At 41.5% G+C, this 25,222-nt stretch overlaps 1 protein-coding gene across 1 annotated transcript in view; it reads left to right on the top strand.

Moving 5' to 3' along the window:
* Positions 1-25,180, top strand: part of Dytn (dystrotelin) — an 88,722-nt gene extending 63,542 nt beyond the window's left edge. The window contains exons 15-21 of the mRNA XM_051154537.1: positions 3,739-3,850; positions 5,529-5,665; positions 10,308-10,437; positions 13,332-13,402; positions 14,988-15,147; positions 17,067-17,517; positions 25,077-25,180. Coding sequence (XP_051010494.1) covers positions 3,739-3,850; positions 5,529-5,665; positions 10,308-10,437; positions 13,332-13,402; positions 14,988-15,147; positions 17,067-17,517; positions 25,077-25,180 — 1,165 coding nt within the window. The remainder of the gene's footprint in view (positions 1-3,738; positions 3,851-5,528; positions 5,666-10,307; positions 10,438-13,331; positions 13,403-14,987; positions 15,148-17,066; positions 17,518-25,076) is intronic.
* Positions 25,181-25,222: the final 42 nt, after the last annotated feature.

Below are 25,222 nucleotides of genomic sequence, written 5' to 3'. Positions count from 1 at the left end.
TTGCCTTTAGCTCAATAATTCCCTGTCTGGGGCGTCCTGATTGAAAATAAATGTATTTCCTGTAGTTGATGACAGATTAAGCTCTTCCAATGACTCACACTCTGAAGAAGCCAATGTTTTTTTTTTGTTGTTGTTGTTGTTTCGCTAACGCAGTGGTTCTCAACCTTTGGGTCACAAGCCCATTGGAGGTCAAACAATGCTTTCACAGCGGCCTCATATCAGGTATCCTGCACAAAAGACATTTACATTATGATTTGTCACAGTAGCAAAATCACAGTTATGAAGCAACAACAAAACTAATCCTATGGTTGGGGTCACCACAATACAAGGAGGAACTGCATTAAAGGGTCGAAGCATTAGGAAGGTTAAAAAGTGAGGTGTGAAAGAATTGTTTTTGTTCCAAATTAACCTTGTAAACACGTTGGAGCCACCCACAAGAACGGTTTGTTAAGTGCTAAGGAAACACTAGGCTGAGCAGTTCACAGGGATCGTGCCATTTATAATGTGGTAAAAGTTTTACAAAAGGAGACGCTACTATCTCCAACTTCCGGAAACATTAAATTACGTTGTTAGCGGGTAGTAGAGGCTGGTGGTCTGAATCCAGCATGAGAGTACCAGATGTGGGACTCAAAGGAACTGTCAATTTAGGACAGATCTGCTGAGACACAGGCAGATGGGAGACAAAGTTAGGATGAGCTTCTCACTCCCCTATGACTTAAACAGTCACAGTGAAAACCCCATTCTAAGGGTGGTGGTGGGGGGCTTGCAGGGGCGGAGAGGAGGCAGGGGGAGGTGGGAACACACCTTTAATCCCAGCACCTGTAGGGAGGCAGTGGGAAACTCTGAATGCCAGCCTGACCCACATAGCAAGTTTCAAGAAAAACAGGGCTACGTAGAGAGACCCTGTCTCAAATAAACAAATAAATAATAAAAATAAAATATGTTATAGCTGGGTATGGTGGCACATACCTTTAATCCAATCACTGGGGAGGCAGAGGCAGGCGGATCTCTGAGTTCAAGACCAGCCTGGTCTGCCTGTTGAGTTCCAGGACAGATGGGACTACACAGAGAAACTGTCTCAAAAAAAAAAAACAGGGGAAAAAAAATGGGATGTGGGTTTTGAAGAGAAGGAAATGAGAATTCCAGGCTAAGCATGGGCAGGCTATGAGTCGTGATTTGAGGACAGAGGTCCACAGCTTTGTGAGGGAAAAAAAACCTCCTAGACCTTCAGTAACTAAGCACAGATCACAGGCGCCTGGTAGGGGAGGCGGTCAGTGACCTCAGGGCCTCACATTTCTTCACTTTGTGCCACCTCTCTTCTTGTCCTTCCTGAGCCCCACCAGGTTAGACATTAAACACATTTCTCACAGGCATAAAACAGGTCTACTGGGCCCATTTTTAAAAAGTCTGGAAAACAGTTTTGATTTGTCTGAGAAGCTGGATTGAGTTTACAGGTGATTTGGAGGAGGCATCAAAATTTGAGTCCTAAAAACCTCTTTGCATAGAACAACTTGAAACAATAAAGTGAAGCATTGGGAAAACAAGCAGGCAGGACTAAAGAAATCTTTATATTAAAGTAAAAAATAGTATATTATAGTAAAAATAATATTTTCCTACAACGGACAGCGCAGGAGCATGAATATAATTCATCACAATGTATGTTATAATAATTTAACCAATAAACCACAGAAAGGCATTCTTTATATAACCACTGTGTGTGTAAGCCAGATACAAAACTAACTTTCTAACTACATAAAGTACAACTTTTATCTTGTATGGTATGGTTTTTTTCCCTTCTCAAAAACCATTGTTTTATAACACTGAGTAACACAGACTCTAAGTGACTTTCTCAAGCTACCAAGAAAATAGCAACATGTATCACAAAGTGTGTCAGGCTCCTGGATAATATACCTCTGCCTCTTAAAAATTGAAGTTACACTTCTAGGAAAGATTGTCAGGTGAACTATTTTTTTCCTCCTGAACGTCCAAGGCAAAGAAATGATTTCAGGAATATGTGCGGCTTCTTTTTAGCAAAGTCTCTTATCGCTTGTTCGGGTATGTTACAGCCTTAGCCTCAAACTCGTGGTTTTGGTTCTCAAAGCTCAAGCAACCGCTTTGGTTCTGAGGAGCTTGATGAAGTAGCAGCCACAGTGCTCGGAAGGTGCAGGAAGAGGGACAGGCTTGTCCCCCAGTTTTACAGGGACTGGGAGATGGCACAGTCTAGGAAAAGCAAATGTACTGCAAGCCTGAGGATGGAGTTCTGTTCCTCAGAACCCACGGGAAAAACAGGACTAGGAGCAGAGACAGGAGAATCCCTGGGGGTTGGTGGGCAGCCAATCTAGACCAATAGGTGGCTCCAGACTCAGTGAAAACCCTTATCTAGGAAAAGAACACGGAAGAGCGATTGAGGAAGACAGCCGACATCAGCCTCTAGGCTCCATGCACACAAGTGCACATGTGTTCGGGGGCAAGGAGGAGGGACGTGGGTGGGGGGAGATGAAAAGAGGAAAGAAGGGAGAAAAGCCATAAAGATCAGACATTGTCCCTACTACAAGAATTAAGTTCTAGATAGATGGGTTAATTATTTATATTCTATAAATCATGTAACTCTGAGCTGAGATGGGAGAAAAAGGCTTTGGTAAAATTATCAACAACCCAGCTGTATTAGCCACTCAGCGGTCTTTCTTGTGAATCTAAAGATGATTTCAGAACACAGAGAAACACGTTTAAACATAGTATATTGTCCAGACAACTCAACTGCATCTGGCCAGAATGTTGGACGGTTCATCCAATAATCCTCATTCAAGGCCCTTGTCTTTTTCATCTTGTATATTGCACTGAAAAGGTGAGTGCCTTCGCCACTTAGGTGTGTTATTAATTTTCAAAACTATGCAAAACTTTCACAAGGCCAAGAAGGCAGTGTTGATTAGTTCTGGTGTCCTCCTGTAGAAACCAGACATTCATTTAACTTCATTCGGTTCACGTTCACTAATGACCTACCAGGTACCAAGCATCCTTCCTAATCCTCCCAAACAACCTCTTCAATGGCTGTCACTACCGCAGCTGGGAGCCGCAGCTGGGACTGATATGTTTTTATTAGCCAGAGGCTGCCACACCTTGCTGCCCCTCCGGCATCATAGTACACCTCTCTCTCTCTCTCTCTCTCTCTCTCTCTCTCTCTCTCTCTCTCTTTCTCAAATTGGAAAGTACATTCAAAATATTTGAGTGCTTCATGTAGCTACACAAAATATGGCTGCATACTAGTGAGTTTCTCTTAATGGGCCCTTAAGACCCTTCCCAAGAAAGGCTTTGGTATTTGGGTAGTGTGGAAAAGGGATGTTAGTCACCATAGTTTGTTAGGTAAAGCCACATTAATATAATGACTTATAAAAACTGCATCAAAAAAAGCTGGTGAGATGGCTCCGTGACGTAAGGCACTTGCCGCCAAGCCAAGCCTGAACACTCAAGTTTAATCTCCACAACTAGTGTGGAAGGATAGAATCAGCTTCCAAAAGTTGACCTCTGATCTGCACACGTTCACCATGCCACACATGTAAGGTTTCTTTCAGCACATGGGTTATTTAATAACTGTCAACTTTGAGGGACAAGTCGTAGCCACTGTATGGCCCGACACAGCCCATGTGCTTGGTTGGGAATGTTCATTTTCTACCAGAATGCCATCTGTTTGCTCTCCTGCCAGTAGTGACGGAAGCTGTTAACTTCCATTTCAATTGGCAGATATCGCTGTCTGAAGTGCCTCAACTTTGACGTCTGCCAGCTGTGTTTCTTATCTGGGCGCCACAGAAAATCCCACGAGCAGTCACATACTGTGATGGAGGACCATGTCCAGGTAACATCTAAGGCAGCGTGGTAAAAATTTCACTACCACAGCCATTTCAAGACATTCCATTCAAAACCCTTTCCTTCTGTTAGTTAAGATGCTGGGCAAGGCAGGCTCCACCTTCGATGCTTCACTGTATAACCGGGATCTCACATGATTAAAGAGTCTTGTGTATGTATTTTAGGAAAACATCACAATGACTTTCATTGTTCTTTATGATGGAGCCATGCCATGAGATTAAAAATAAACGTGCTTTGTTTACATCACAGGTTTTTAAAATGTTTTCGGGAATAAGAAAAGGCTTAATAGGCTCCAGCTTGACCCCTGACTCCATACAAATCAGCTGGGAAGCATCTGTCAAAGTCAGAAGGGACAGGAATTGAGAACTGGCATGGATAAAAAAGAAAAGGGGGTTGAGTTGGTGAAAACGACACAGCAAAACTTCTGGTTGAAGTATTCCTTCAGAAAGGTTTTAATATGACATTCCCTGACTCTTAAATTTCAAGTATTCCGCCCCTCTCCATCCCCAACCCCCGCCCGGCCTCCACTTTGGGATAAGAAGAAAAAAAAGTTATCTAGGTATTTACTGAAAAAGCAAAACTTTATAACTTTTTTTAAAAAAAGAAAATAGCCAACAAGTGCACCTAATTCTAAGAATAAAGAAAAATAGAATGAAAAAAAAAATCTGCTATTCTTAGGGGTGGCTGCGAGTTGGGGTGAATCTGTACAACGGAGTTCCTCTCAAACCGCGCTGTAGTGAAGTCTGTGTTTGTATCACCTTTAGCAAGGGCAGTCTTCTGGTTCAGCATCAAGGTCCATCCAGGAAGGGCAGGGACCTGAATTTGGGCAAATACTTTCCTGTGACCATAGCCTTGCTAAACTCCTCCAACTGTTGCCTCTGATTAGCTTCCTGGACCTGGAAGCCTGTGACTGGATGGTGTTACAGTGACACCGTGTGGTCATCTTGTTAATACACTTTAATTTTCAAGCACAGGAGACCTTCAAATTGATAATCTTTGTTTCTTTTCCCCAAAGTTCCTTAGGTGGGCCAAATGGATGGGTTTCCAGTGGTCCACTGCCTACTGAAATTGTATCCAGTAGTAAAGCGGGGAGAGTGTTCCTGGATATAAACCCACAAGTCATCACCTTATTCTTAAAGAGCCCCACACCTCCAAATGCTAGTGACCAGAAACTCAGTCCGATGTAGTTCCCCCCCCCCCCCCCGCCCCCTTACAGCTTTAGAGTCTCCAGTCGCTTTAAAAAACAGTTGTTAAAGCAGTTGGGGCATTCAGTCTGGACACTTGTGCTATGTGCAGGTTTATACCTAAAGGGTGTGAAGAGATTTCTAGGAGCTCGGGAGACTATTTTTCCAAAGCATCAACAACAGAAGTTATAGTTACCAACACTTCAAGCATGTGTCGTTTCACCACCAACAATAAGGAAAGAAGGCCACGCTTAAACTGACCTGATGCCTGTTAAATTCTTTATTTGCTTGATTATACCACTTTTATTCATTTGTGTGCATGCGTGCACGTGAGGACACGTGGAAGCCAGAGGACAATTTGTGGGCATCAGTTCTCGATTTCCACCATACGGATCCTGAGCACCAAACTCGGGGGGCCAGGTTACCCACTGAGCCATCTTGTCTGCCCCTTGGTACCTCTATTGATATTGTTCATCTCCACAGGTGTCAGCAACGGAGAATACAAAACTCCTCTTCAGGAGCCTTAGAAACATCCTGCCCCAGAGACACGACAGGACAGGAAGGCAGTGGCTGCTGACCCAGTTGGCGTCAAGGGAGGCAGCTAGCCATGCGCAGACCAGGTGTGTGGCCTGAGTGTTGCTTCCACAGCCAGCATATATTATACCTGCAGGCGTTCTCTCTTTTAAATGTACTATACACAATAATGGATTTATTGTAGCATTTTCATACATTTACATATTTTTATCATCTTCACTCCTATTACCTTCTCTTGTCCCTTCCTGCTCTTGTCCTTTCTCTGTCCCCTCCTCCTTTTATAGAGTCCCCTTTCACTTTTTGTATCTTCCTCCTTTCCTGTCTGCCTGTCTTTCTCACCACCCCCAGCAACTTCTATTTTATTAATTTATTTTTTAAAATTTTTAAAATTAATTCATTCATATTACATCTCAATAGTTATCCCATCCCTTGTATCTTCCCATTCCTCCCTCCCTCCCACTTTCCCCCTACTCCCCTCCCCTATGACTGTGACTTAGGGGGACCTCCTCCCCCTGTATATGCTCATAGGGTATCAAGTCTCTTCTTGGTAGGCTGATATCCTTCCTCTGAGTGCCACCAGACCTCCCCATCCAGGGGACATGGTCAAATATGGAGCACCAGAGTTCATGTGAAAGTCAGTCCCCACTCTCCACTCAGCTGTGGAGAATGTCCTGTCCATCGGCTAGATCTGGGTTAGGGTTCAATGTTTACAGCAACTTTTAACTGAATATAAATCTTCAGGGAGGCATGGGGTCTCAAGAGGCCCTCTGCCCCGAAGGATGAAATGCGGATGGGACGAATGTTGAGCAGGTCTTGAGCAGGTAATGGCAGTGCGGTTTCAAGAGTGCAGGCTGTCAAGCCTAGAAGACAGCATTCCACACCCTCCATCTCTTTCCCTTGCTTTTTTCATCCTTTCTGCTTCCCTTTCTGTGCTATGCCTTGAACCTTGAGGAAAGCGATACAGAGTGCACCCCCCCCCCCCCCCCACTGTTCATATGGCCGGGCAGCTATGGAGGGCAGGGATGGGACAAGGGTAAAATTTAAATGATCTTTCCGCAGCCCTTAGGTTTACTGAGAAGAAGCAACAGTGCCATGTAGTGGCCACTGCGGTAGTTGCTCTTGTGACTAAAGGCAATGGGCTTAGAAGATTCTGTTTGAGTAGTTGTCCTGTGAGTGGCATTCACACTTCAGTGTAGGTGAAACCAGCCTCGTGCTATAGATGAAATTTTTCATTCTTCCATTCACCTGCACTAAACAGTAAAGGTGTCCCCCATCATTATCTTCCAAATAATCATTACATTTTCTTCTGTCTTGTTCTTTTGTCCTGTATGGCTTTTTGAGACCCTATTTTGATATATATATATATATATATATATATATATATATGTATGTATTTCCAGGCTGGCTTTGAACTTACTATGTAGCCCAGGCTAGCCTCTTAACTAACCACCTACTTTCTTTCACCTATCAAGTGCTGAAATTACAAGTGTATATAGCACCACTCCTAATGTAAACTATAATTGTGTGTGTATACATTCATACTCGTGTGTGTGTGTGTGTGTGTGTGTGTGTGTGTACACATGCCCATGTATATGTGGATGCTCATGCGTTTGAAGGTACATGCACACACGTCAATGCGGAAGAAGAAAACTTCAAAGTGTTATTCTCCAGACTTTGCCCACCTTTTTTCTTTCTAAAAAGTATTTATTTATTTATTTGTGTATGTATGCATGCTTTGTCTGCATATATGGATATGTACCACATTCATGCCTGGTGCCTTGCAGTCTGGAAGAGGACATTGGATCGTCTGGAACTAGAGTTGCAGATGCTTGTGAGCTGCCATGGGTGCTGAGAATCAAACCTTGGTCCTCTGAAAGAACCCGGTACTCTTAACCGTTTAGCCATTTCTCCAGCTCCCCCCTCCTCCTGTTGGAGACGGCATCTCTCGTTGGCCTGAAACTTGCCTAGTAAAGTGCTCGCTATCCAGCAAGCCCAAGATCTGTCTCTTTCCCAGTGCTGGGATGACAATATGTGCCTCAATGCTGGGCTATTTAAGTGAGGGTTTTGATATTCAAACTGAGATGCTCATGTTCCCAACCCCACAGACCACCATGCTAATAGCCTACTCTCTCCTTCTCTGGAGCATCACTGTCCCTAAGAAACTGGGAGCAGGTTTACATGGGGTGAAGGGAAAAAATGAGATGGTGAAGTCTGATAGAAACTGAAAGAAAGAAGCCCAGTCCTCACCCAGCAGAACGTGTGACCTTTACTTTTCTGTGGCTTACTTTCTTCACCTTGTCACAGGAATAGCCTTAATACTCTCAATATAATATTTGTAGGGGATAAAAAGTTAAACAGAGGAACTTGCAAGGGCTATGTAAACACTAAAGTTTTTTTTAAAAGTTCATTTAAATTCTTCATATTATATCTGGTCTACTCCAGGTATAATAGCTATTGTTAATCCCGTGGATAGTATTATGTAACTTTTCAACTTGGGCTAGGTATTCATGAGCTCCATAACTCCCACTGGTGACCAATCTGGGAAATGAATGTAAATGTTATAATTTCACAAGTGCGGTCACAGGCAAAGACTCCCCCTTGCTCTCTATTAAGTTGGTAAATCATGAATGCTCATCTCCTAAGGTAATAGTTGTTGCTAAGTGACGACACTGGATTGATTTAATAATTCAGCAGGCAATCTGCATGGTAAGAAGCCCCCTTTCTTTTGCGACAGATTTGCTTTACACATGACTGCTCACATCAACAAGAAAAACTTTTATTTATAAGAGCATAATTGAAAGCGAGATGTCAGACATTATCATTATTAAATATTTGGGGACGTCTTACAAATGTAATAAAAAAAACAAAATTAAAATGCTGAAGAAGAGAAGATGAAATCACTTGCATCTGCAGCTGATATAACCCCCTAAAGCCCAGAGGAACTGAGCAGAAAACACTAGAATTAAGGCTCTGAGTGATGGTGGGGCATAAAATAACTTTGCATAAGATTGACAGCTCTTCACTTTGCTTATAATAACTATCTAGAAATTTTATAAAGCTCTCAATATAATGTATCCTATTTTACTGATCAACTACGGGCAAGTTTAACAAAAAAAAAAAAACCTGGGACTCATATAATAAAATTTATGCTATGTCATTATGTACAGAAAACAAGCTTAAATAAAAAGAAGCATGCCGGATAGCTGACTGGGATGACACTAGCACAGGAATGTCTATGTGGCAAAACTAGGAAACGATTCCTGATCATACACAGATTCGGTGCTGACACATTCACCTACTTACAAAATCTTACATGTGATCCAAAATCAATATTCAAGGTGCCACTGTGGCACTCCTAGATGGGTACAGAAAGGCAAGACATAAAGATTGTCCACACGTGCATTTCTAAGCCCAGGCTGGACTGAAGGTGGTTTCATGCTGTAAACGAGTGTCTTTCACACACTGTATTCTGGACCAGGTTTTTCACTCTTTTTGTGCCCTTTCTGAGTGGCTTCACGGTTGTAAAAAGCCCTCTAGCATAGTGCTGAAGTATCATCAGGGCTACTGGAAAAGCTGTGATGTCCCGTTCATGAGGCCACATGTGTGAGATGGCTTTAAGGTGACACCGGTGACACCGAAGTAACTCCTATCCATATCTGATCTCAGACTTCCAGCCTCTAGGCGTTTAAGAAAATTAATGTCGGCCATTTAATGCACCAAGTGTATGGTGTTTTGTTATAGCCATCAGACCCAAGACATTAGAATAATCCCAACGTGTTAAAATTAGCTGATGAGACAAGGAGAGAGTGCATCACTCAAAAGATGCATTGCTCTCTCTGCCCTTACACACCCATCCCCTTGACAGAAATGGCTAGCCGCAGAATAATCACATTTCCATATCTCCCCATCGTGTCTTATAGTCATTGTCACAGCCTACCAAAAGCAACGGAATTAACCCGTGGATTAAATGCGAGCTCTCTCGTAGCCAGGTCATTCTCTGCTCCTTTGATGTTTTCTTCTTTTGCTCAACTGTAATAACTCAAGATGGTACAATGCTTCAAAAAAATGGTTTTGAATAAAACCAAATGGAATTCTGTTAAGTCAAATATTCTTGGCCTTACAGTCATTTGTGCTCTTTCAGCTATGACGTCACAAACACACACCCGTGCTCAGAGTTCCTGGTCTCTGACCTGGACAAGATGACCTGGGAGTCATTATCACTGAATTTCTTCATCTTTTTATATCTAGACTAGCAATGAGAAAGGAGCACGGAATTTCCATTCCCCCCGCCCTTTTTTTTTTTAGCTCTCTAGCTCTCTGCCAGCTGGGCAGTCTGTCTGGAAAAGAACGCAGGGGTGAAGTGGGACACTCACCTTGACATCTGACGTCATTAACATTTCCAATCAGAGAGGGGGTGCTGCTAAAGAGATGGCTCCGTAGTTAGGAGTGCTTGCTGCATTTCCAGAAGACCCAAATCTGGTTTCCAGTACCCTTATTGGATGTTTCACAGCTGCCTGTGACCAGCTTCAGGACATCTGACGTCCTCTTTTGAGCTCTATGGAAACACACACACACACACACACACACACACACACACACACACACACACACACACACACCAATAAATCTTTTAAAAATACATTTTCAGAAAAAAAATAGTTTTTCTTAATATCACATTTAACCATTAAAAATTACCCCAGCATCTTATAAAACTCTACTTTCTAACAGGCTCTGGCCGAAAGCCCCAATGTATGTGAGGCCAACAGGAGCAGTGGCAGCAGCAGCCACAGAACACACCAGATTCCTGTGTCAAAAGCTAACACCCTCTCCACAGGCAAATGACAACCCACATCACCAGGTGAGTCCAATAGAGGGCAGAGCCATCGCTGAAACGCAGCATCCACTCTGTAAGCACGCGTCAAGGCTTGGAAAACTATCCCCACATTAGACGATTTCCACCACGTTAGTGTGATCAATGAAAATTAGGGAGCCATATTCCCACCATAAAGTGTTACGTGTTTTTGTCTTTTGGAACATACTCTCACTTTGTAGCCTAAACCAGACTAGAACTTGAGCCAATCCTCTAGCCTAGGCGTCCAGAGTACTGGGATTACAGGTGCCGAGCGACCGTCCCCACCCACGGCTATAGCTGTTATTATATTCATTAGTACATACAGTCATTACATAAAATTTGAAAAACTAAGTCAAAAAATTGAAAATAATCTATGTGTATGCATCATTAACATTTCAATAAGCTTTGCTCCTTTTGAATATTTTAGTTTAGAACATACTTTGAGATGTACTGGTTATATTGTCAACCTGTCAATGTAAATTATATTGTGAGCGCTTTCCATTGTCAGAATTCTTCAAAAACATCTGCATGGTTATTTAAATAGAGAGAAAGCTATTCACTTAACTCTTTTTTTGACATTTAGGCTGTTTCCAATTTTTACTATAATTTAAATTTTACTATTAAAAATTCCTCTCACCCGTGTTTGTGTACAGTTAGCCCGTTGTCTCCCTGTAATACATTTCTATAGCAGGGTCACCGAAAAGATCCATGGAGAAGTGTTTAAGGCTTGTCATGCTTACTGCAAAATTGCCTTTCAGAAAGGCATACGGGATTATATGCTCGGCGACTGCAACCCATAGCTCACCACAACCTGGGTAAAGCTAGAGTTAACTATTGCCACATTTAAATCCTGCCAGTTTACAAGAAAGTAAAATGCAATTTCACTTGTCTTTATTTTTGTCAGATTGAGTGAGACAAACCGCCCCCCCCCCCAAATACTTCAGAAGGCATTATATCCTGTCCCTTCCCTCTCTCTTCTGCCCCTCTCCTTCTGGTGTGTCGCTTTGACATATTTATACTTTGAATCTTTTAGCTTGGCAGAAGCAAACCTTGCTCCCTTTAGTCTTTTGAATAGAATGACCTCCTTTTCCAATGTTTTCAATTCCTGTAAAAAAAAAAAAAAACTATCTTTTTTTTTTTTTTTTTTTAAGTTTCTTACATTTTTAGGCTTAGAATAAGCTCTTCAGTGTGAAATCAAATGTTTTCTTAACTGTATTTTATTTTTAACATGCTTTATCTTGACATTAAAATTTTAAATCTATCTTTTGTTTTGTTTTGTTTTTGAGACAGGGTTTCTCTGTTACACAGAACCCTGGCTGTCCTGGACTCTCTTTGGAGACCAGGCTGGCCTCAAACTCACAGATTTTACTTTACTTTGGTTTACGATAAGTGACAATAATGTCCTATTCTTGTTTTGTTGTTGTTGTTTGCTTGCTTATTTGTTTAAATGAGCCCCTTTCTTGTCAATCTCTATACCATACTTCTGTTAATACATGCTAACGTTTTTATGATTTTAGGAGGTGTCTTATAGTTCCCCATTCAGCTCAGTTGCTTCCCATTTAGTGTTTTCCTGAGAGCATCATTTGATAGTGTGTAGCTTTATGATGCTTACGTGGGATATATAGCAAGAGTCTCACCTTTGTTCTTCAACCACCTTACTGAAGTGTGATTGACATGTTAAAAGTGGTACATATCTCACTTATACAACTGGTGAGTGTATGACAGGTACATATGACAGGTATATGTCCATGAAGACGTCATCACTACACTGGCCATGAAATGTCCAGCGTATCCTAAGGTTTGCTCTCTTCCCTGTGACTATTTATTGTCCTTAGAGTTACTATGATGACTAGTGCAGGAAGTAAAAATGCTTAATATTAAAGCTACACTATAACTATATGGTAGATGTCTACGACTTATTTTACATAAATACAACCCTCTCCCATATACTGCTGTTTGCCTACTTCTTCCACTTTTTAATTTTTACGCTATTATAAAATAATTGTTCTCCTAGAAGACCATTAAAATAATTATTATTGCTGCAGTTGAATCTTCAGAGAGGCTGTCAAAGGGTGGTCATTTGTAACACTTTTTGATCATCAAGGGAAAACTGTAGGTTCTTTGCTACAGCTGTGCTAAGTGGAACTGTGCCTAGAAAGTGAGCACCGTACCCACTCTGGCCGAGGACCTTGTAGCCAGATGGTCTGTGGGCCCATCCAGGGAGCAGCACCACCCACACCTCGCTGTTAACCTACTCAGATGAGCAGGAGCCATGGGCTGGGTCTCTGTACCTCGGAGCTTAGGCCAGACTGAGTCAGGTCAACAGAAGCCATTAGGTGGGAGGGAGTTCAGGAAGCAAAGTGTGCCATGAGAAAATTCAGGGGAGAAATCCTAAAGAAGAAAGCATCCACCATCTTTCATTCATAAGACTTGATGAATTCAAAGAGAAGTAATGACTGTTAGTGTACATCCAAGTTGGAATGTAAAAGTTAAAGGAGAAAGCTGAAGGAAGAAGTGAGAAGCTTAGACCAAGGACAATTAGTGACCCACCAGTGTTTTATGAATGGCTTTGGAAGTAGACATTCAGAGAAGCAGCTACCGTGGGAAGAAAGCTGTTGTAACTGTCTTTTTACACTTTAATATTATATATCTTAATATATGACGATATTATAACACAATATAATATACTAATATTAGTATATAATTAACTCTGTAAATTCGGCTGTATACTTTTCATAAATATTTACAGCATTCTTATACATAAACTTCAGCTAGTTTGTAAAAGTGCGGCATTTTATTTTGAAAAAAGTATATAATTATCATGCTCTTTTAAGAATTTCTTTAAATGTTCTTAAGTTCAAACTAAAAAAAAATTCATTTCCCAATTCTTTCTTCTCTAGGCCATAGTCAACATTAAGGAAGAACTGTGGAGGACTCGTGACTCTATCAGTACTCTGCACAGGGAAAGAAAGTAGGAGCCACATGTGGATATGTGAGATGGTGGGAGCCACATGAGAATATGTGAGATGGTGGGAGCCACATGAGGATATGTGAGATGGTGGGAGCCACATGAGGATATGTGAGATGGTGGGAGCCACATGAGGATATGTGAGATGGTGGGAGCCACATGAGGATATGTGAGATGGTGGGAGCCACATGAGGATATGTGAGATGGTGGGAGCCACATGTGGATATGTGAGATGGTGGGAGCCACATGTGGATATGTGAGAGGATATGTGAGATGGTGGGAGCCACATGTGGATATGTGGGAGGATATGTGAGATGGTGGGAGCCACATGAGGATATGTGAGATGGTGGGAGCCACATGAGAATATGTGAGATGGTGGGAGCCACATGAGGATATGTGAGATGGTGGGAGCCACATGAGGATATGTGAGATGGTGGAGCCACATGAGGATATGTGAGATGGTGTGAGCCACATGAGGATATGTGAGATGGTGTGAGCCACATGAGGATATGTGAGATGGTGGGAGCCACATGAGGATATGTGAGATGGTGGGAGCCACAATGTGGATATGTGAGATGGTGGGAGCCACAATGTGGATAAGTGAACAGCAGCAGAGATGAGCCAGGAGTTCTGCCCTGAGCTTTTACAGAGATATTTTATATAGACAATAATGAAAACCCCCCTTTTTAACTGGTAGACATTATTTAAACCAAGAAGTCCTATATTTCAATGTGAAGGTAAAACAAAACAAAGACAACTCATGCTGAATGAGTAGTTAGTCAAAATGAATATCATCTATCTAGCTACTGTATGGTTTTACCCCTGGTCACTTACCTGAGGTCATTACTCGAAAGAAAGCTAAGAGGGACTGTGTAACTGTCTCCGTGACCACACACTTGCCACATCATCATCCTGACCTGAGGCTAGATGAAAACCTGAAATCTCACCTCACCAAGTTTGATAGCAATTGAACATAGAGAAAACCTATACGGTAAAAGGACAGCATCTGGACAGTGCCAGAGATCGGGCTAGAGTTCTGCTTTGTAGGGAAGTCATAGGGAAGTTGAGAAGAGCGCTGCTGAGAGTGTAACGTGTTGGCATAGATTGCTGGGAGCAAGGAGGTCACTGAAGCAATAGCCTCAAGGGGAAAAGGGGTCCCTGCAGAGAGCAGAGACTCTGAGGGGAGAGTATAAATAAACAGACCCGAGACTCCTGAACTATGTGCCTTCTATGCAGTCTTCAAGCTAAATGCGTTGCCTTCCCAAATGGAGCATTTCTAGACACAATAATGAATAATGTCAACATGTAAGTATAAGGCGTTGGCAAGCCATGCTGTCAAAAGTAATCCTAGTAGGCCTGGTGAGTTCTCTAGAAAATGGTTAAAGCTAGTGAAATACTGAGCTAAAAGACATACATTATGAACACAAGGGCGTCTGCCCACAGCGAAACAGCGTCAAGCGGTATTGATGGAGTCAGATGATAGTCTCGGCACAGAACCCCACCCCCACCCCCCAAGTAGGACCCATGAAGCTCTTGCTGGGCTGTAGGTATGACACTACGCTCTTACTCAAACCTGTTTTCTTTTCAGGCTCCTTCGAAAGCAGTTAAATAGATACAAACACAAATTGCAAGGCACGTATACCCTACAGGAAGAACACAATTGCAGATTTGAAACGAAGATTCGGGAGCTCACCACCAGCCAGGATAACCTATGGGCCAAGCTGCAGCAGATGAGACAAGACCTACAGGTACAAAACGTGAGAGCCACTGGCTGCCTGGGCTGCCTGCCTGGCAGTGTAACCTCAGACACCCTCTGTCCCAGGCAACGGAGGGCTGCTTCTCAAAGCTTTCCACAGCACCTGGACCAGCCTCTTCTCCTCCACTCTCCTCCCTCTCCCCGAATCTTCTCGTACCTCCACCCTGCATATTCTACACTCTCCCACACAGCAGCCTTGGCACATTGAGGAAACAATAGAACAACGTGCTCCTTTGGCCCCAGGATCCCTTGGTACATTGATAAACATGTCTGAGGACTTCTCTAGGAGCCTTTATCTCTGTGGGGTTTATCTGTTGCTATTTTTATCCTTTCAACAACAACAACAACAAACACTGAGAAGTGTCTCAAAACATATTCATCAACTAACTGAGATATGAAATTGATAACTATTATATGCATAATGTTTCCAGCCATAACTGGGTGTTTTTGGAAGCTGAAAGGATGTCATTGATTTATTTGTATGCTTTGCTAAACCTCTGTAATGTCTGACTTATCATGAGAGGTTTACTTAAGGCGTGTAAAGAGATTCTCATGTAGAGGTGCAGTCAAAAACAAAAAAAGGAGAAATCTTTCTGTAGCCTTTCACATAACTAAGATATCCACTGTTGATACAACGTCAAACATAAAAAGCAATTGTTTCTTAGCAGATGGGTGCATTATGAGATCTAAAACCACGTCTGTTTCATACTCGACTTTATTAAAATCTCAGTGTTCTAGTTGCTCTCTCAGTGGAACTAGCCATGTTTCATTTTGTAATATATATTGGCATTGTGGTGAATATTGACTCGCTGAGCTAAGCCGAGCCTCCTGGAGCTTGCCAATTTCATTATACAAGATTTTTTTTAAAAAAAGAAATAAAGATAAGAAGAAAAGTTCTCACATTCAGTTTCACCAGTTGTTGTCATTTAAAAAAAAAAACATTTAAGACTTGAAAAGCCATCTAGCTCACCCGTGGCAGATACAAGCTTTCTAAAATTTTAATGATGCCCCGAAACCTTGACTGTTATAAATGACAACAAATAAAGTTAATAATTTTCTTTGCACTGTGATGTTCATTTTCTTTGCTTCCCTCCCCTCAGAAAATCATTGCCAAATACTCCAGTCTAACTAGTTATAATATGCCGGCTTTTCCTTGGTACAAGAGGCAATGCTTGAGTTTCAAGGTGCATCTGATATATTATAAGGGTGCTTATCATCCCACTACACACAATATTGAAAAGACAGATTATTAAGAAAATTCAGACCTTTTGCTATGCCACCAGATATGAAGTGAAACTGTCTTTTTAATTTGTAACTACAAGACAGTCTCCTATGAGTTTTGTGTTCTGATGCCACCTGGGTTCCTACTGAGGCAGTGATGTCTACACTTTAGCTGATTGTGAACTATCCATGGATCTCTCAGTGCCCTAGACATACAATTCAATGACTGATTATAGAAATAATTTTACTCCACAGATTCCTACCACAATCATCAGTGTCCTGAGGACTCTGGGCCTGACCTGAAAACAGCTTCTCACGAGGTCCCCAAAACACACCTCTGAGGCCTATCATTAGCAACATGTTTTATCGTGATAATCTGTGCCTGTCTATCACCATGAGTGTATGTTTTCAGAAATTTCTTATGGCACCTTTAGGGCCAGACATATGCAGAGCTTTCTTTCCAAATTTCTTGGGGTTATTCCTGAGACATTTTACAACCTGAGCAAGGCCCAGACTTACACAGTTTTAAATTTATGTTGAAGTGGCAGCATAAAATAAAACTACTGAAAAATCAAGACTGGGAAGCAAAAATAAAAAATTCTACCAATGTTGTTGGGATGTTGAAATGTAATTCATTTCTGTGAAAAGCAAGAATTATTTCTCCCTAAAGAAGATTTTTTTAAAACTCAGGCAATGTTGCGGCCACTCCATCTTTCCTCTTCACCTCAAAAGACCACACCATCTAAGACTGACCACTCTTTACCTGACGATGTGTTCTGGAGAGGAGACTCCTTGCTCATCAAGAGCATCATTAGAGACAGTGCATCATGGGAACTTCACGCTGACCCTGCCAAGGCTGACGAAAGTCACAAGTGTCAAGCAGGCTCAGGGAAAGCTCTACCAGACTCTGAACTCCCAGAGATCATTTTGAAGAGCAACAGAACACGAAGCCACCTACAGAAGGTGCTTAAGGAAGACAATCCCCGGATCCCTCCAGCTGAAGTGAGCAACTCTGCTCAGACACCGTCACCGGGGAAAGAGAGAGACCATGCCAGTGAAAAAAGGAATGCCCCAGAAGAAGAAGAATTACAAGCACTGTTGCCCAGACTCCTGGATGCCTTTGACCTAGACACGCCATCAGGTAAGGGACATTTGGGTTTTGTTGTTTCTTTTGTTATGTCCCTTGGTTGTTTGTTTGTCTGAGACAGGATTTCGGGATGTAGTTCTGGTTGGCCTGGAACTGCCTATGTAGACTAAACTTGCCTTGAATTCACAGATGTCTGGCTAGTCCTGCCTTGAGGAGTGCGGGTCAGGTAGGGTTTTCAGAGCCAAAAGAGAGTGATGGCCAGAAACTCAGGCTGCCTGTTAGAACACTGGACTTCATAACATTACTCAGTCTTTGGATCCAGGTCCTGACATTGGCTAATTCATAAGATCACTGTGAGCACTAAAGGCTATCAGTCATGTGAGAGCATCTGGCACATGGCATTAAGCGCATTATTTTGAAAATGCAATCACCATAATTAACCTTAAATCATGCATATCTGAGCAGCCCAATGCCACCATTTAAAGATGAGGACAGTAATGCTCCTGTCTTAGTGAGATTGAAGGAGGTTTCTCTATCTAAGTTGCACAATCTATTAGCATCAGCAGCAGCAGCAGCTATAACTCACTGCTAAGTTATGAAGGCTTTTGGTCCCCTACTAAAACTCTGTTTTGTAGTTACACTGTCTTCTTTCTATTTAGAGCATGTATAGACACACACTTATTGTAGTTGACAGTTTCTCAATAGAAAAAAATCTGTCTGCTCTGGAGACCTTAGTAGAGTAAATATGGCATGTGTGTGCTTCTGCATTGGAAGAGATCTTCTCAACATGGCTATGTTTTCTTCAGATACCATAAAGCAAAACAGAGTATGGAGCTTGAACAGGAAAAAATGAGTAAAGAAGATTTTTTAAGAAAAAGAAAGGAAAGGAAAGAGGGAAGGAAAAGGAGGTGTGTAGAGGCAGCAGTTTAGGGTGAAAACAGGAGAAGTGTGGGGGCAGGGAATGATTTTCTCTCTGTCCCAGAGGTTACAAGTCCAAGCAAGGTGTCATCGTCATTGGCTTTTTCTGAGGCTTCTCCTTCATTCCTTCCTTCGTTCCTTCCTTCCTTCCTTCCTTTGTTCACTCATTGTCATCTTCTACTCATGTCTACATGGCCTTTCATTCTATTTATCTTTACATCTATCTATTTGAATGAGGCCATGCCAATAAATTTATTTTAACCTAATTATCTTTTACACACACGCACACGCATGCACACACACACACACACACACACACACACACACACACACACTAAGCACATGTAGTGCTGTAATTATTTCTTTAAAGACTCTGTCTCTTAATATAGCCATATTATGAAGTTCTGAGATTAAAACTTTAAAATATCAATTTGGGGATTTGAGGGTCACAGTTCAGTGCATGACAGTTGGAAAGCTATAACCTAGGCACATAATAGTAACAGCCTTATTAACAGAACCTGGTAGGGTCTAGTCAATGGAACAGAAGGCATTATTGTAAGAAGATTTGAAGTCACAGTCATAATATAAAAGGAAAGGAATTCTCAGAGATGTCAGGGGCATAGGACAAAGACTGGATGGAAGCCCCTTATGTATGCCTTAAACCAAGACAAAAGCCCACGCACTCTAGCTCTGCGTAAGCATCCTTGGGTCATGACAAGTATCCAGAACAAAGTCAACATCCACTTCACCTTTTCAGGAAAATGTCACTGGCCAATTGGGCTTTGCTGAAAATATTTTAGTTCTTGACATCTTTACCTTGCTCTTTGTTTTGTTTCTGGTTTCCAAGTGAGCTGATGAAAGTTGAGGAATTCTAAAACATTTTAGTGGGTCAGCTTTCACAAATGCAGCTGCTACAGTGTGTACTTTAGATTTCTCATCGTCTAGGTCTATATTTTAATATATTAATATTTGTCCAGTTTCATGCCCAAGGGTAAAAGATTAATGCATATTTAAATGACTTTATCAAGGTCTGTGCATATTAATATATTTATATGTATTTATTATCTTTATACCATTAAAAGAAAACTAGAAGACAGTAAGTGCATTTCTAAGTTTAGTTGATACAATAACGTGTAATGTGTAATTAGTATTACCTCATTTTTTTAGGCAGTACTTTTAATTCTCAAAATCTCACCTGTTTCTACTCACAGTCTCAGTAGAACCATTGAGATGTTCTTAAGGTAAGTTTGAGTTATTATACAAATATTCTTGCAATACAAAAATGCCTATTTTCGTGTGTGTATGAAACATGTGCATGTGTCTGCTGGAAGGTGTACCTGCAGACACTTGTGGAGGCCAGAGAAGAACACCAGTGTCCCGATTCCCTCAAGACAGGCTTTCTCACTGAACCCGAGGTAGACTGGCATCCAACAGGTCTTAAGGATGCCTCTGTCTCACACTGTGCTAGGGTTAGGCCTGTGTGTAGCCATGCCCAGATATGTATGTGGGTGCGAGTGATCTGAGCTCAGATCTTTCAGCTTTTGCAGCAGGTCCTTGCTCACTGACCAATCTCCTCAAACCCCACCCCTAAAATGATAATTTTAAAAGGGGTTTAAGTGTATTCTATATATATATATGTAAGAAATCAGTCATCTTGTGTTGCTCCAGCATGAGGCATGCAGATGTGTGTTAGCCTCTTGGCCAGTATTTCTCATTGTCCACCTCCTCCATTCAAGTATTTCTAAATGTTTGTTTGCCTGTTGGTTTGTTTTTGAGACAGTTGAAGCAGGGTTCTAATGTAGCCCAGACTGACCTAAAACTTGCTATGTATCACAAGACAACCTTGTTCTTCTAGGTCTCCATCCTCTAATTTTGTTTTGTTTTGGTTTTTGGAAACAGGGTTTCTCTGTGTAGCCTTGATTGTCCTGCACTCACTTTGTAGACCGGGATGGCCTCGAACTCGCAGAGATCCACCTACCTCTGCCTCCCAAGTGTTGGGATTACAGGCGTGTGCCACCACCGCTCAGCCTTCCATCCTCTACTTTTCCAGTGCTAGGATTACAGACGTGTGCGATCATTCCCAATTGATACAGTGTGAGGGGTCAACTTAGATCCCTAGGCATGCTAAGAAAGCACTGCCCCCTGTCCTCTACCCTCTATTTAAGTTTTTAATCCTTATTTCAATCTGGTGTGGATATACTCTTTTTTTTTTCAAATTCTACTTTCCCCGTTGGTAGTACGCACTGTATAAAAATATCCTCCATAATCTATACATTATCTATACAGACTTACCAAAATTGCATTAACCAGAGCCAGACGTATGACAACCACAGCCATGAACTTGTGGAAAATGCAGCTAAATTAAGTTATTGGCCACTTGCGTTTACGTCCATACTTTTAATAGAAGCACCAAGAAAACAGCAAAAAGCGTCTCACCACTTCAGTGTCCCACTTTAACAAAGGATTTGTTTTAAAATGTTAGAAATACTTATCATTGGTATATAATAAGCCTACATTTTACCCAGGCAGAGGGTCACTATATTAGTCTAGAATGGCAATTAGCCTAGTAGCTGATTGCTTTTGTAGATTACAGTTTTGTTAAGAAACTACCACATTTTGTAAATCATGAACTTTATATTACTTAAAAGCTTAAGGGGATTGAAACAGGAAACCTGGTGGACATTTTGAGACTGCTATTGATATTAACAGAATAGAATCATTCAGCACCAAAATCCCAGATAATGAGATTTCCAGAGACCAATGAGAGGAGAGAGAGAGAGAGAGAGAGAGAGAGAGAGAGAGAGAGAGAGAGAGAGAGAGAGAGAGAGAGAGAGAATTGTATAGAAGGAGGTCCCTAAACCTCTTTAAATTCTGGATGTTGACAGTTAGTAGCAAATTAATTAGGTTAAAACTTTCAGAAAAGAAATTAGATTTGAAGAAATGTTTAATATTTTTTCCAATGATAAAAGAAAAATGCATAATCTCTGGTTTTATTATCTCATTTCATTATTTCTTTCCCTTTTGGGGGGTTTTTGTTTGTTTTTTCAAGACAGGGTTTCTCTGTGTAGCCTTGACTGTCCTGGACTCACTTTGTAGACCAGGCTGGCCTCGAACTCACAGGGATCCATCTGCCTGTGCCTCCCTGCCTCTCTTAAAATTAAAGGCATGCAGCACAACACCCAGCTTTTCTTTCTTTCTTTCCATTTTAAGGTGAAGTTTCTCATGCACATCTGGTAAATTCTTTTTATTCTTGCTCACCTGCTTTGCCCTCCATTGCCACTGTTTGTTTTAGTTATGTACAGGGAAGACAAAAATTATGCGACAGGAGCAGGAAGGCTTGAAACCAAAGACCCAGTGGGCAGCATGCAAGCACCTGCTGCAGCTCCTTCTTCGCACTCAGTACAAAATAGGAAGCCAAATAAAACACAAATCCCCTTCATGCTCCGGAAGAAAACAGCTTGTTTATTTGTCTGACACGGTAACTCCTCCTAAGGTCTGGTTTAATAAATAATGAGAGAGCATTGGTGCATGTTTAGGAGATATCGTAAAGATCTCTCTATATAAACTTATTCACATGTCTTTATACGTGCACCACTGTTACCATTAAAAGAGAAATCATAAAAACAGTAGAGAGTATTTCTAAATTCAAATGACATAATAATACATAATGTGTGATTGGAATTAATCTAATCTTTTAGAAAACTTAAAGTTCCAAGATTTCATATTTCCAATTATAGTCCCAGTAGAAATGTTAAGATGCTTTTATAGAAAGTGTGGGCACAGGTTTTATTGTTGTTATTAGTGGTGTGGCTGTGGTAGGGACTTTTTTTTAAGTCTGTTTGGAAGGATTGAAAGGAACACGAGGGTTTCTAAGAACAGAAACAGAAGCTGTGACTAATAGGAAAATTTGAGAAGTTCCTAACACATTTTATGATACCTGTTGCTGGGGCTTTTCTATAAGAATATATGAAGACCTTGTATGAGACTGAAGGAAGAATAGGAATTGTGGTGTGTGTGTGTGTCTGTGTGTGTGTGTGTGTGTGTGTGTGTCTGTCTGTCTGTCTGTCTGTCTGTCTGTCAGTCTGGGTACTAGCACAAAGAGGAAGAAAACAGGAAGATGAGAAACATGGTCCAGTCAAAACAAGATAGAGCTCCAGAAATATATGATTCACCTGACAGAGAATTCAAAATAACCACCAGATAATGGAACACATATAGTAAGGAGGCAGAGGGCAACTATCCTGAGAGAAAGAGGACACCAGTCAGAGGGAGGGCCACAGTGGGGGCGGGGTAGCAGAGAAGGGGAATAAATAGGAATAAAAACTCCATAATGAAACCCATTACTACGAATGCTAACCTGAAACAACTTAAAATATTTATAAACTGCCACTAAGTGTGTCGAGTTAAGCAGAAATTTTAAAATTCAAATTCAAAAAGAAAACAAAATTGTCAGTGGAAGGGTTCAGCAGAAAATAAAATCAAGCTGAACAGAGAATTGGCAAGGTCACAGAGAGAGCATCTGAAGTTAGTCAGAGGAGCAAAGTGAAGAGCGAAGACAGGCTAAGGGAGAGATGGGGTGCTGTTGGGCAGGCCATGGCACCTATTACATAAGTTCTAGCTGAAAAATAGAGGGTCAGAAAGCAATGGCCCAAAACAGCAAGTATCGGAAAGGCAGTGAAGTGGCAGAACAGTGAAGCCCTAAAGACCCCAAATTAGATGAACTTAAAGGAATCTACCACGAAACAAGACACATTATAATCAAATTGTCAGAAGTCAAATACAAAACAAGCAAAAAAAAAAAAAAAAAAAAAAAAAACAACCCAAAACAAAACAAAACAAAAAAACTTTTGAACCTGGCAACAGGGACCCTCATAATTGAAATTTTTTACTCAAGGTCCTTGTATCCTTGGAGCAGTGTAAGACAATTCATAGACTAATGATGGTTTTTATTCTTCTTGTGTCCCACAGAAAATAGTGCATATATAGCTACAATTTAACTGTGACACTATCAAAATTATTTTCTGAGTCTTTATTCTATGATCTTAGGATATTTTATTTTTAAAAATTATCTACAACTGGGTGAGGTGGCGCACGCCAGTGGTCCCAGCACTCTGGGAGGCAGAGGCAGGTGGATCTCTGTGAGCTTGAGGCTAGCCTGGTCTACATAGCGAGTCTAGGATAGCTAAAGCTACACAGAGAACCCCTATCTCAAAAAAAATCTACACATAATGTAGATTATGTGTACATGTAATGTAATACATATACTTATTCAACATGAGACTAGATTTCTTAAAAATAAAAACTCTCTTCTTTTAAAGATTATACACATCAAAAAAGTGCTTGGATTTTTTGGGGTTTTGTTTTGTTTTTGAGACAGGGTTTCTCTGTGTAGTCTTGTCTGTCCTGGACCTACTTTGTAGACCAGGCTGGCCTCGAACTCACAGAGATCCGCCTGCCTCTGCCTGTGCTTCCTTAGTGCTGAGATCAAAGGAGTGCACCGCCACCTCCCGGCTCACATCAAATTTCTTAACAACAGCTGCCAAATTCTGTTAGATCTACAACACAATTCCTATTACACCAGATTGTGAGGGAACACTCAAACCTTTTAAAACATTAAATTAATTTGTCAGTTTAATATATGTGTACTGTATTTACATCATCTCTTTCCTCCTCCTGCTCTTTCTCATCCCTCTTACCCCTCCATATCCCTCCCCAGCACCTGTTCTCCCTCAGATTCATGGCCCCTTTTTTCTTTAATTACTATATATAACATGAACAAATGGATATTCAACCCACTACGTCCATATAGTGTTAGTATATGTATATATTTTTAGAATTGGCCACTTGTTATTAGAGAACCAGTTAGGAGCTTTATCTCCAGGGAAGATTAATTCTTTCTTTTTCTGCATTCACTGATTGCTTGTAACTCTTCATCTAGGGGTGGGCCCCTCTGAGATGTCCCCCATCCACATTGGCATTTTAACCGGCACTGCTATTGTTCAGGTCTTAAGCAAGGCAGCCATATTGTTGGGATTTCATGAATGGAACTTCCTCATCATATATGAAAGACATTATCTCACAGAAGATGTCCTGGTCCTCTGGCTCTTACAATCTCTCTACCCCCTCTTCCTCTATGCTCCTTGAGCCTTAGGTACAGTGGTTGGTTTATATCATGTATCAACTAGGCTGGGATCCTTACAACTGTGTTCTCTACCTTTTGACTGCCTGTGGCTTTCTATGAGAGTCTCTGTCTGCTGCTAGCTGCAGGGAGGTTATCTCAGAATATGGCTCCTCAACCAGCTGCACATGGGTCACCTGGGATCTTCATATGCAGATTCATTGGCTGGCCACAAAGAGCCTTAACACAACCAACTCTTGTGGTGGTTGGTGATGGGTGGGCCATGTGTTTCAACAACTCTCCAGGAGGTGGAGATATAATAATGTTCCTATGACAGCACTCTGGAGTAGGCTCCCTGGCTTCACAGATTCGTTCTAGCAGCTGGCATGGAATTATAGGGTGTGTCATAGTAAGCTAAGTAATGTGTATCCTCTCTGTTGGAGGAAAGAGCAGCATCCACAGGATGAAGAGAAGATGGGATTGGATTCTTCTCTTTGGGTGAGAACAGCAGCCACACAGCTCTTCAGAATCCAAGAGGCATATTTTCCTAAAAGGCTCTTCTATTTGCTGATTTCAGGTCTGCAGCCTTTGGTGGACGTGGAGCTGTATGGTAGAGCCCAGCAGGTGTGCAACGCCTTCTCAGCCCTTGTGGATCAGATCACCTTGCCCAGTCCGGAGTGAAAAAGGAATCCAGACTCAAAGCCTCTTGGTGTGATGACAAAC

Source organism: Acomys russatus, chromosome 12 (assembly GCF_903995435.1).
Source record: "Acomys russatus chromosome 12, mAcoRus1.1, whole genome shotgun sequence".
Taxonomy (NCBI): Eukaryota; Metazoa; Chordata; class Mammalia; order Rodentia; family Muridae; genus Acomys; species Acomys russatus.
This window is presented reverse-complemented; position numbering and strand designations above follow the sequence as displayed.